We start from the raw sequence: 13,140 nt of genomic DNA, 5'->3' as shown, positions 1-13,140 counted from the left end.
TAATTTATAGTACTTTCTAAGAAATTTTCAAATAATATATATTATTTCATTTGTCCCAATTTATGTGTCACCGGTAAAATTTGAAGAGTCAATAAGATCTTTTATATATTTTTATATCTTTTAAATATTTAAGTAATTAATTATCGTGATTTATAATATTTTATACAATTATTTAGTATAGTAAAATAAATTTAAAAGAAACAAACAAAACGAATACATCAATAATGGTCCCGCTTTTTGTTTTTAAGAAATTGCACATTCGAATGATATTTTTGTCCAAAGTGGAAATATTGTGTAAAAAATGTGTATTTATTGTGATTTTGATTGTTTTGTGGGGTAATAGGACGCACACAAAGTTAAGGTGTCTTTTTGAAAATCTGGGACAACTTCAAGTATCACTTAATGTTTTTTTCTCAAAATCTAATTTACTTTCGTAAACTACGTGTCAGATCAAAATGGGATTAACAAATTCAAAAGGAATGAGTAATAAATAGCTCATACAATGACATATTTATTATTTAAAAGAAGTACTCATTTTGGTTGAAAGCTAACAAGATAGTTACAATGTAACTAAATACTATAAAAATCTTTTCATTGTAGCTTATTTTATATATATATCCCACAGGGAAACTGTAGTGAAAAGAATTCCACAAGAATATATAAATAAGGATAAATTTTAAAAATACTAAAAATTAATGCCATTTAATTAAATAAAATATTACTTATTTTGAATTGAATAAAATACAATAATTAGTGCCACGTGCATAAAAAGATAGAGGGTGAACCATGAATAAGATAGCTACTTTTTGTTAATAAACTCTCACTATTAAAGTTAGTGAGATAAAGAATCAAAGATTTTATGTGATATTTGTCGCCAATTTAAAATAAAAATTTCATTTGACTTTCTTCTCCAAATTAAAGTGTCATTTATGTTTGTTTGATTTTCTTTCCCTAATACCGATCGGGTCCATCCTATTCTTGAGAGATCCAAACTTTCTTTTATATCATAAAAACTAGAGACATGTGTCCGTACCTAGTACGGGTCCAATATTTTAATTTTTTTTTATTTTAATTTATATGATATAGGTTGAATTTAAAAAATTGATTAAATTTAATATGTTTTTTTTAGATATTTAAGTGCTTAATTATTTTTTGTTTGTGTAAATTTATTTTGAAGAGGTCTATTAAGATGTCTATAATTAAAGTATTTTTCGTCATCGATCATTGATTTTTTACTCAAAGTAGTTATAAGATAGAAACAAATATTACCGACATTCACTATAATAAAGCAATAACTAAAGAATATGAATTTAAAACTAAAAGTCATAGCTAAAACGGATTCATAATTTCGAAAAAATTATACACTAACTAATTTAAAATAGAATAAAAAAGTAAATTTTTAATTTTTTTTTCCGAAACACGCTAAAACAGGCACATTAACGAAGACGTGTCTGCTTCAGCACGAACTCCCTCTTATTATAATAAGAGAATTGAAAGAAAAAAAATAGTTTTCTGAAATCAATACATGTGGTCACTTATGATTCGACTATATCATTAATTAAATTATTTTAAGAAGTAAAGACTCAAATATGTCATTAAATTTTGAGGAAAGACTTATATATGTCATCCGTTTAAAGTTTAGCTTATCTATGCTATTTCAGTTAACAAATAATGGCATGACTGAGTTTTTTCTCAAACGGAAATGACATAGATGAGTCAAACTTTTAACGAACATAAATGAACTTTTTCTCAAAGTTTGATGACATATTTGAGTTTTTCCGTTTAAAATATTATTCATCACTATTTTCAACGCTAATGTATGATTGCACAAATAGATTCAAATTTTTGTTTGATTTGATTTTCTTTTTCACGATGACATTTTATAGATTTATATCAATAAAGTAACTGTCTCAAATTAAAAGTGCAAAATGTCTTGTTGGATTTATTAAAGACTCATCGATTGATGAAGAAGCTGATGATTTTATGACAAAGAAGAATGAAAAAGGTTAAAGGGACTATGTTATTAGACGACACAAAATTTACTAACATAGTAGAATCACACTAGCTTTTCTTTTCTTATTTTTAAGTTTTAGTTTTGTTTTTCCATCTGGAAATTACAGATCCCTTGTTTTTATTTTTACTTTCATATAAATAATAGTTTATTATTTAAGGTAACTAACAATTAGGAGATAGTTGGGTAGGTTGTGATTTTTTCCATTTTTACTTCGTGTAACTACAGATATGTTGTTTAAGGTAGCTAGTATATAGGACTNNAAAATTTACTAACATAGTAGAATCACACTAGCTTTTCTTTTCTTATTTTTAAGTTTTAGTTTTGTTTTTCCATCTGGAAATTACAGATCCCTTGTTTTTATTTTTACTTTCATGTAAATAGTAGTTTGTTATTTAAGGTAACTAACAATTAGGAGATAGTTGGGTAGTTTGTGATTTTTTTCACTTTGACTTCGTGTAACTACATATATGATGTTTGAGGTAGCTAGTATATAAGACTAGTATGTTGTTTAAGGTTACTGATACATAGGATAGTTGGGTAGTTTATTATTTCAAGTTTTGCTATATATACATGTGTTAAATAGAGGGATAAATATTGTTTTATTGGGAAAATAAACCAAGACTGGTTTTAAGAGTCGCCACTTAATTTTTAAGAATAATCAAAAAAACTGTCGTTTTCAAAAGACTAAAATAGAAAATCTCATGAAAACTTAGAAGGGGTTCGGGGTTCATATTAGCATTTCGGGAAGGGTTTGAAAGCACCTGAAATGCCCGCTAATATGCGGTTATCCAACAATTGATTATTTGGCTAAAATATTTTAACTTAACTTGAATTGAGCAATTTTATAGTCAGGTCCATTTTAAGAAAAAAAGAAGAAAAATATTAAAATATTATCCAAGTGAAGTAGTTTGCAAGCTTATTCATTTATATATTTATTTATTAGGTCAAGTAAGAGATGAATAGTTTAATTCAAAAATGGGTGTCTTTTGGGGATTTGAATTCTTTTAAAACCTTAAGATTAATAGCAAATAATAACGAGTAAACAAATATAATAAAACAAAGAGAGAAAGGAACTTGGGCCCAAATCCGGTTTTCCTGTCCGCTTGGGCCGGTATTTGGACCTATTTTGTTTTGACCCAAATCTTGCCCATTTTTGTACCTGTCCTAGACTAGAATTCAAAATTTATTTCTTTGGGCCTTAGGCCCATCTTCCACCCATCCTAAATTCCCACAAGATAATAATAAATGAAATGACAAGGGCTTAAGCCCAAAATAACAAAATACAAAGCTGAATTTTTGAGGTCGTTTAGCCCATTTTCAATGCAATATACAGCGTATACGACTGATGTATATCGTTGTATTATTATTGTATATCAGTGCATTTTCGACTCCCGGGTTTGCATCTTCGTTTCCAACCCTGTACATCCGCTTCCTTTTCGGTTTAGCTTCCAATTGACTTGTCCATTGGCATCTATTTCGTATACCCAACTCAATTCGAAAAAGGGGAGACTCAAAAAGATTGAGTCCTCAGTTAGCTACTACGAACACCAAGTAGCTAACTGAGGACTCTTTTGAACCTTAACAGATAACCAAGCAAAGATTTAGACAAGGAACTAAGACTAGCTACGAGAGGCCGAATATCCGCCTCAGACTTAGATAAGGTAAGAGAGCATCCATCGCATTTCTCCACATTCTTGACAAGAGGAAACAATGACCGGGAGATATAGCATAAAAAAATCTGAAGTAGGACTCGATCCTATGAATAAAAGTGAGTTCAAAACGGTTTTAGGCGTATATCAAGAATAAGAGTGAGCTCAACTCTATCGAGACTTGCAACCAATGATCAGTTTTATAAGGCTCAAGTCGGCAAGAAAAAAAAAATTCGAATGAACACAAATTCCTAACAGAACATTTGAGCAGAGTGATTCAAGATATCGATCAACCCATTCCAAGCCATAAGTGAGAATATTCAAAAATAACTCAAACACTAGTATCCGAACTAAAATAAACTTTCATCTATGAGTATTTTAATCAGAATAGAATCGATCAAAATGAAATCAGAGAAAACTCTATAGGAACAAGTTTATCACACAACATTCAAAATCTATGGCAAAGACGTGGAAGAGGGAAAAGGATATTACCTTTATCGGGGCAGCGAAACGAGACGAGAACGAGTAGGAAGCTAAATTCCACCGCGGAGACACAACCCGAACAGCAAGACAAAAGAACCTGGACGGACTACGAGCAGTTCTCTATTCGGAAGTGTATTTTCGAGGGATTAATGCTTAAGCCTTGCTATGTATTTCCGCTAAAAATTCTCCAAAAGAATTGCTCAAATTTTCTTAAGTGGAAATTTTTGTTCACTCTCAAAGATCAAAAGAAAGAAAAGAAAAACCAAAAGAACCTCTCCCCTCACCGTGAATAAGAGGGGAATACATATAGGGATTTTTAGGGCTGATTCGGGGGGAAAATTTCGGGTCAAAAATCTGGACAAAAAAGGGCATCTTTCGAAATTCAAACTCCCCAAACCCTTTCACCGATTTGGAGAGACACCTTTTTCTGAGATTTTCGCCCCATTCCCAAAGAGGAAAGGGGAGAAACGCATGCCTCTTTGTTGCTGGAATCGCTGTTGGTGTTGTCTCCTTTTGCCAGCAGCCGTTGGCGTCTTCTGGGAATTGTACATCAACGTTTTGAACCTCTTAGGAAGACATAAAAGTGGGCCGGTTTTTTTTTTCTGGAGTTTGGGCTGAGGCGGTGGGCTGGGAGAAAACAAAAAAGATGAAGTGGGTCGGCTAGTATTGGTATGGGAGTGGGCTGTGGGAACACTGTATTGTTGAAGGAATTGGAATTGAGTGGGTTGCTGAAAAATATTCTATGCAAGCCCAAAATTTGGGTCCTTTAATATAACCAAATGAATTATTGATTTGACCAAATTGTATGTGAATTTGGCTGAAACTTAGATAGAATGAATTAATATAATTAATTTATGAACTTCTCAAACTTAACGAAATAAAATAATAAATTTGAATATAAGCTAACAGATTTCAATAACTCGAGATCATAACTATAAATTATACTAGATTAAATTAATAAGCTATTTACTAAAACAACGTAGAAATCTTTTGATATGATTTTCAAATATTTATAGAATATACTAATTATATATATAATTATGTGAAATACATTTATTATTCGAACTACTATGAAAGTCGATTAATATTACCTAAAATAACCTTGAAAAGTATTTGAATTTTATAAAACTAATTATTCTAAATCGTTTGGAAATCGAGAAGCTCGAAAAATTTATTATCGGGGAGGGTCAAAATTGGGTGTCAACAAATATATGAAACATTCAGCACATCTCTTTTATATATTTTTGCAATCTTTCATGGTATCAGAAGTCAAGTTTTAAATCTTTCCTCTTATTTTCATTTTTATTCCTGCTCTATAATTTGTTACAATGGGATATCATGTCCCCACATCTTCTGAGACTCAAGTTCCCATTATTTCATGGAAATCAAATAAACAACTTTATCTTTCCTTTTCATCCATTGAAGCCGAGTACAAATCGATGAGAAGGGTTGTTACTGAGCCCACGTGGTTAGTTCGTCTCCTTTCCGACCTGTCTCTGCCTCCTGCACTACCAATTTCTCTTCATTCAGACAGCCAAGCAGGAATTCATATTGCTAAAAATCTTGTCTTTCATGAGCGGACGAAATATGTTGACTTAGATTATCACTTCGTCCGTCAACAATACCTCACTAGTTTGATTTCTCTTTTTTTTCTTCCATCTTCATCCCAAATAGCAGATTTGTTTACTAAGCCCTTACCTGGTACTTCTCATCATTTCCTATTGAACAAGTTGGGTGTTCGTTCCTCCCCGTCCAACTTGAGGGGGGGGGGGGTGTTGGATTTATTAAAGACTCATCAATGAACAAGCTCGAGGATGATGATTTTGTGACAAAGAAGAACGAAAAAGGTTAAAAGGGACTATGTTTTTAGACGACACAAAGTTTACTAACATAGTAGAATCACACCAGCTTTTCATTTCTTATTTTTAAGTTTTAGTTTTGTTTTTCCATCTGGAAATTACAGATTCCTTATTTTTATTTTTTATTTTTATTTTTAGGTAACTAACTTGTTTCCATTAATCACACGTAAAGCAATACAAAGCAGCCAACATCCATAGTTAGCTAGATCCTGAATACTGAATAGACACTATCCCCACTCTCCTCTACATGCTATACACATAAATCCTCACATCCACTCTTATATCAACCAAGACTGAACTAAAGGCCTAGTCTTTGAGGAGGTCCTAACATTACAAATAAATGCAATAGTTCTAATAATCCTATCTGCTCCTTTTGTCCTCTGCTCGAACACTCTTTGATTCCTCTCGATTCATACTGCATAGACAGCTTCAGCATATACCATTCTGAAGATCTGAGCTTTTATAGTCTTCCCCTTTGCATTCTTCAGAGCCCAGGTAAGGTGTTGCTGCCAATTCCCACCGATATCAGACGACATCTGCATCCATCTAGCAAGCCCATCCCATAGTCGTCTAGTATAAGAACACTTCACAAACAAGTGATTGCAAGTTTCATCCTCATTTTGACACAACATGCATTGTGGCTCCACCTGGATCCCCATTTCAACAACCTATCTTTAGTGAGCAACTTAGCATGCAACTGCAACCACATAATAAACACAGCCTTTGATCGACCAGTAGTACTGTACATTAGGCACTTCCAGGGAACCCTTATACCATCCCCTATCAATCTCAAGTAAAGGTCTCTAGTAATAGACTGCTGATTCATTAGCTGGCAGTTATTCCACACCATCCTAGCTTCCAAAATCTTCCTAGTCATCCAACATGCATGCTGAGGGATAGACATCACATGTACTTCCATGTAAATAGTAGTTTGTTATTTAAGGTAACTAACAATTAGGAGATAGTTGGGTAGTTTGTGATTTTTTCTACTTTTACTTCGTGTAACTACAAATATGTTGTTTAAGGTAGCTAATATATAGGACTAGTATGTTGTTTAAGGTTGCTAATATATAGGATAGTTGGGTAGTTTATTATTTCAAGTTTTGTTATATATACATGTGTTAAACAAAGGGATAAATATATGAAACATTCAGCACATCTCTTTTATATATTTTTGCAATCTTTCATGTCTGGACAATATTTTTTCCCCAAGCGATATAAAATTAACAAAGACCCTTCTTTGGCAATATTTTGCGACGTTCGAAAGAATATTATTTTATGGTTAAAATATGACATTTTTCATTTACAATTCTAACCTCTACACAATAGGCACTACCCAATATTGTATTAGACAAAGAAAATTTATAACAAATAGATAACACCTTAAATTGGCCAAGAAAATCAAATAAATTCTTGCTTTTAAATTGGTCAAAAAAGTCAAATAATTAAAATCTTTGCTTTTAAATTGATTAAGAAAGTCAAATAATTAAAATCTTTGCTTTAAAATTGATTAAGAAAGTTAAATATTTAAAATCTTTTCTTTTAAATTGGTTAAGAAAGTCAAATATTCAAAATTCTTTGGTTTCTTCATCTCCTTAGCATTAATGATACTCTTATTATTGTTCTATGTAATATATAGTAATATATTGAAGCTCCAAAAATTATAATTGTTCTATATAATATATAATATATTTAATTATTTTTCATTAACAAATTAAACCTCTAATTTCATAATATATAATATGTTTTTATTCAAATAAAAATGTGTGACTCAATGCTATTTCTTGAAAAGTAAATATAATATTTGGATCTCAAGTTCAAGTAAATATTTTAATAAAATTAATATAAATGTTTTTATGCAATTTTCTATCATTGTATAACATATGATAGAAGCCAACGGAGCCTATTAATTGAGCCAAAGAAATCCTCTTCCAGAGTTGAGTAAAATTAAAAAATCAGAATTTTGACGAAATCAACCTCAAAATTTTGGTCCCATAATTTTAAACAACAAAATCAGACTTAAAAATATTAAAAACTATTAAGAATACCAACCTTAGGAGGTTGATAAATTTTTTTTTTTTTTAGAAAAATACTAAGTTCGAAATTATCATTTGAACCCATAGAAACTTCAAAACTTTAATTTCAAGTTTGTTAACTTCAATTGTTGACATTGGTCAACTTTGTAGTTTTTTTCTTCTTCTTTTTTTCTCTGAAATGCATTTGTATTTCTTGAGACCTTGTCATTCATCCCCACAAGTCATAAAACATATAATAAATTTATGATAGTATCACTTGGGAGAAAAAAACTTTAGTACTCAAAATAATCAGACATGTCATTCTTTATTATAATTCATTATAAAGAAACATCATCCAAAATGATATTATTATTTGGATATACTATATTGAAATTTGTAATTAAAGACTCAACCAATTAGCTGGTATAGTCGAAGAACTTGCTACGTCCATTTCAACTATAAATTTTGGATCTTCAAAGCATATCACATTTTGTAAGAGATCAATTTCCTTATTCAAATGATCTTCAAGTTTCTTGATCTCCTGATTTAATTTTTCAAGTCTTTCTGCATCAGTCAGCTTTGAATCTTCTGATATACGATATGTGAAATTATCTTCAACAGATTTTCCTTTGTCCTTATTTTCTTCCACTTTTTTTTTCTTCTTCATATAAGACGAAGGTGTAGTTGGCTGGTTGAGCTCCAAATATTGGTGGACCACTGAGTCCACATCAGGATTACCAAAAAAAAAAGGTTGAGTTCCAATCAAGAAAATTAGAATGGCAATTTCAACTCCACATAAGATAGAAAGCTCATTTGCCTTTTTAGACAAAGTTTTCAACATATTTGAGATTTTAACACTCTCAGCACGTTTATCTTTGATAAATTTTATCTCAACAGATTTCCTTATAGGAGAACTCTTTCTTTCCATGCCTAAACAATAGGAAATTGAAAGATACAATGAGTACATACTTGAGCCAAACATGTTAATTTATATAACAATTTTCTTTTGTCTTTTATATTTACTAATTTATTCCTTGGTCAATTTAAATTTTACTATTTATATAAACATCCCTTATAATTTGATAAGATGAATTTACATCTCCACTTTTATGAAATTGCTTAGATGCCTAAATTCATGAATTTAATCTAAACATCTCGAAAAAATATCAGTTGAAATCAAGCAAAATTATACAAAATTACTCAAATTTATCCTTATTAATTAAGAAAAAAAAAACATACCTATGGCTATTACATATTGTATTAATTTTTTTCTTCTATTTATGTCTTTTAATTTAATTAAAAAAATAAAAACATGCTTGAAAATGAAAATTATTTTAATAAAAGAGTTGTTTTGTGAAATCAATGGAAAAATATGCTAATTAAACTAACAAAGCAATCATTATACATTATTGAGTCACAAAACAATTATAACGTTTTGTAATTCAATTTAAATAATGGTCAACTACGCTGAATTTTTTAAGCAATGTCCTTTTCTTTTTGATTAATTAAAAGATTAATGTATCATTTTACAAACAATTCTTCTAATGAGTGGAACATTGCATAACACATACATATAGGGCCTCAACATAATTTTAAAACTAGCTTGGAGGTGAGAAAAATTAAGTATAATTAGTATAGTTTGTCTTAATCTTCATCTTTTTAAGTAAACACTATAATTATGTATAATTAATATAGATATCCTTAAATTCATATTTTGAAGAAATAGTGTAATTATATAATACCATGGTAAATTACCTTAATCTTCATCTTTGAATAGATTTCAAATTCTTAAAAATGGAAAAATCAATCTAATGGTGTACATCTCCTATCAATGCTTTCTTGACGTATTTATTTTTACCTTTACTTTTAGTAATTAAATTGACATACTATTTCCAAAAAATATTATTTATTATTCAAATTAAAGTCATCACTTGAAATTGAGTTTTGGTGTTTCAAGTCACCGTATTTGAATTCCCACATAAAATGAAATATTGACTTTTTATCTTAGTTTGCGAATATAAATTTGGGATTAAAAATTAGGGCAAATTACAAAAATCACATACTTTTAGGGCAAAATTACAATCTATCCTTTAAAAGTTTATAATTACAGAAATCCCTCAAACGGATACAATAANATGGGTCGTTACAAATAATATAAGCACTGATACATTAATTTGATATGCGAGATACATTAATCGTTAAGTAAGATACATTACATTTTATACATGATACACTACTCTGATGTACATTTTACACATGATACACTAATCTGATGCGCGAGATACAATAGTATAAGCGTTGATACATTAATCTTATGTGCAAGATACACTAATCTGATGCACGAAAATGAGAGATTTTGGAGATTTGTAAAACTTATAAGGGATAATGGTAATAAGTAAACTAAAATGTGAGATTTCTATAATTTTTCCAAAAAATTATGTTGACTGGAGAAGGCATGACACCTACGAGTCTCGTAATTCTAATGTGATCGCTTTATCAATTTGTAACTTATTTGAATTAATTTTAGATAAATTATAGTTATTACTTACGCCTATGATTCACTTTAATATTGTTGAATTTTTATTAATCTTATAACAACGATGCAATGTGGCAATCTTAGATTCGACATACACCGATCGAAATGACCTTAACAAACCCATTGCACCTAAAATTTGAGCCTATATTCATCTTGATAAAACCAAAAATTATTACAAAGGAAAGTGTGTAGGGAGAAAAACCACGATCTACGTCGTGTAGGATTTTTACCCAAACTTTACTAACGTCAAAGAGGATTTTCAGATTACAAGTCTATAATCTAAGAATTAACTTTAGTACCTCAACTCATCAGTTAACTCTAACTGTTATATTAACTCGCCAAGAAGATAAAATCTCTTTTTGTTACAAACCTCACTCTCAACTCTGGACTGATCTTCAATCTCCAATATATATATCTTTATCTATCATCAAAATGCAGACTCTGGACCTACACATTCTATCAATTTCTCTTTTTTTGATGATGACAAGCTATATTGATACTACGCTACAAACAATGCCAAGCTATGCAAGTACAATATTTATATCATTACATATAGTCAATATTATTCTCCCTTTTTGCATCATTGAAATAATTATCAATCGAGAATAAACAAATAAATAAGTTGAGCAATATATACTTATTTTATTCTTAATAAATAATTTATAGTCACACACATTATCATTTATGTTAGATCATGAATTTAAAAAGTTTTATATTTTTCTTAAACTTTGTACCAATTTAAACCAGGTTGAAATTTAAAAAGAGAAATTCTGAAGGAATATATAAAAGATGGAATGGACAAACATGCCGTACAGCATCTTTTTGATTGTTAAACGTGTTGCAGTACTATTAATTTGTCCCAGAAATGGTACCTTCAGCATGTGGTGTTGATGTTACGTTAAAGGTAATTAAAATTCGATTCGATAATTTTGATATTTGATTTTTAAATATATATCATAGACTATATCATTATTAATTGAGGTGAAGCGTCACAATTTATAGCCATTGGATTGAGCATGAACAAGTGCAATCATATATGTTCGTTAAAGATTGTGTCTATTCGTTTGGGAAGAGGAAAATTTTGCATAGTTTAATTTAAATATTGTGCAGAAAATATTAACCTATCAATCGCTTGTTAAGTCATAATAAAGCTGAATCGAGCGAGCGATGACAACTACGTAGACTCTCATTACAACTCTTTAAGAGTAAGCGTGTATCCTAATATAAGTAAATAATGAGTGTCATACATTGTTGACAATCCCAAATATTAAAGGACTTAATTCTAAAACCAAGGACACATAATTTACAACTTTTATTTTGTCCCTTAGTGAAATATATATATTTTACAAAAACTGGATAAGATTCAGTGCATCAATCTGTACTTTTTCGATTATTGGAGAAACCAAATTACATGATGAATCATGCATATTAAAGTTAAATCGATAAGGATTGTGGTAGAGCGGTAAGTACTATTTCATTCTTAAGGAGGAGGAGTCTTTGTTAGGAAGAGTTTTATCCCCCTCCTAGCGCGAATCCGAATTTAGTCGAACTCTAATGTATGTACCAGACACCGAGAAAAATAAAAAAAATACATAGTAAGGTTATAATATACTACACCGTTTCAATTTGTTTGACCAAATTTCTTTTTTAGTTTGTTTAGAAAAGAAAATATTTTTTTTCTTTTTAACAACTCTTTAATTTCAAATTTTAACATGATATATTTAAAACCACAAAATTAATAAAATTTTAGTACATTCGATATATCTTTAATATAACATTACAAAATTCAAAAATGAAAAAGGTTAGGATATATATAGGCAATCATAGATATACTTTTTGGTATATCAAGAAGAATACTTTACAAAAATAAAGTATGATAGTTAGTTTCCAAACTCATGAAACTTTTTTTTTTTTTTTTTTTTTTTTTTTTTTTATTAAACATAAAAAATATCAATAGGGATAAGTGCAAGCAAGGGGGGCTAGGCCTTACCTTACTAATCCTAATGAAGTGTCTACTACCTAACAAGCATGAAGAAAATAAGAGCTAGAGAGAACTAAGTATTTTCTGATCACCACAGAGTTTGTAATACACTCCATGATGATATTACAAATGAGGATGCTTAAATAATGTAAAAATATGCCAATCAAGAAGAAAGTTGAGTTATCAGCCTCAACTTTTCTATTGCAAACGCATGAATTAAAAAAGATTGATTGCCCATCAAAAGTAACTTGAAGTATTTTTCTCTTGTCTTCTTCTTCAAACCTATCCAACAACACTTGATAATTCATACTTTCTTTATGGATTTATTGGACCTTGTTGAACCTATTGATACTGTCAAATGGTTCTGCTTTGCCTGTCGCATCGGTAGGTGCCTTGGAACAAACTCCTCAGTCATTTTACCGTCCCAACTATGTTGCCTTCCATGTGTCTTCTTTTTGCTTTTGTTGCTTCTACTTCTTTGTTGCCTAGGTGATATATCTCCTTCCCTAGCCACTCTATCAAAGCACATGTCCAGCATATCTTCCTCATCTTCATCAAGAGAATCCTCGCCAAAATCAAGCATATTGTCTTCCTCATTTTCAT

At 30.0% G+C, this 13,140-nt stretch overlaps 1 protein-coding gene across 1 annotated transcript; it reads right to left on the bottom strand.

The window, feature by feature from the left end:
* Nucleotides 1-8,420: 8,420 nt before the first annotated feature.
* Nucleotides 8,421-13,120, bottom strand: LOC125856301 (agamous-like MADS-box protein AGL29). Its single transcript, XM_049535814.1, has 2 exons — nucleotides 12,880-13,120; nucleotides 8,421-8,950 (listed from the first exon to the last, which is right to left on the bottom strand). Exons 1-2 carry the CDS (start codon nucleotides 13,118-13,120, stop codon nucleotides 8,421-8,423), a joined length of 771 nt encoding a protein of 256 aa, XP_049391771.1.
* Between the last annotated feature and the right edge of the window lie 20 nt (nucleotides 13,121-13,140).

The sequence above is a fragment of the Solanum stenotomum genome, chromosome 2 (assembly GCF_019186545.1).
Source record: "Solanum stenotomum isolate F172 chromosome 2, ASM1918654v1, whole genome shotgun sequence".
Lineage (NCBI taxonomy): Eukaryota > Viridiplantae > Streptophyta > Magnoliopsida > Solanales > Solanaceae > Solanum > Solanum stenotomum.
This window is presented reverse-complemented; position numbering and strand designations above follow the sequence as displayed.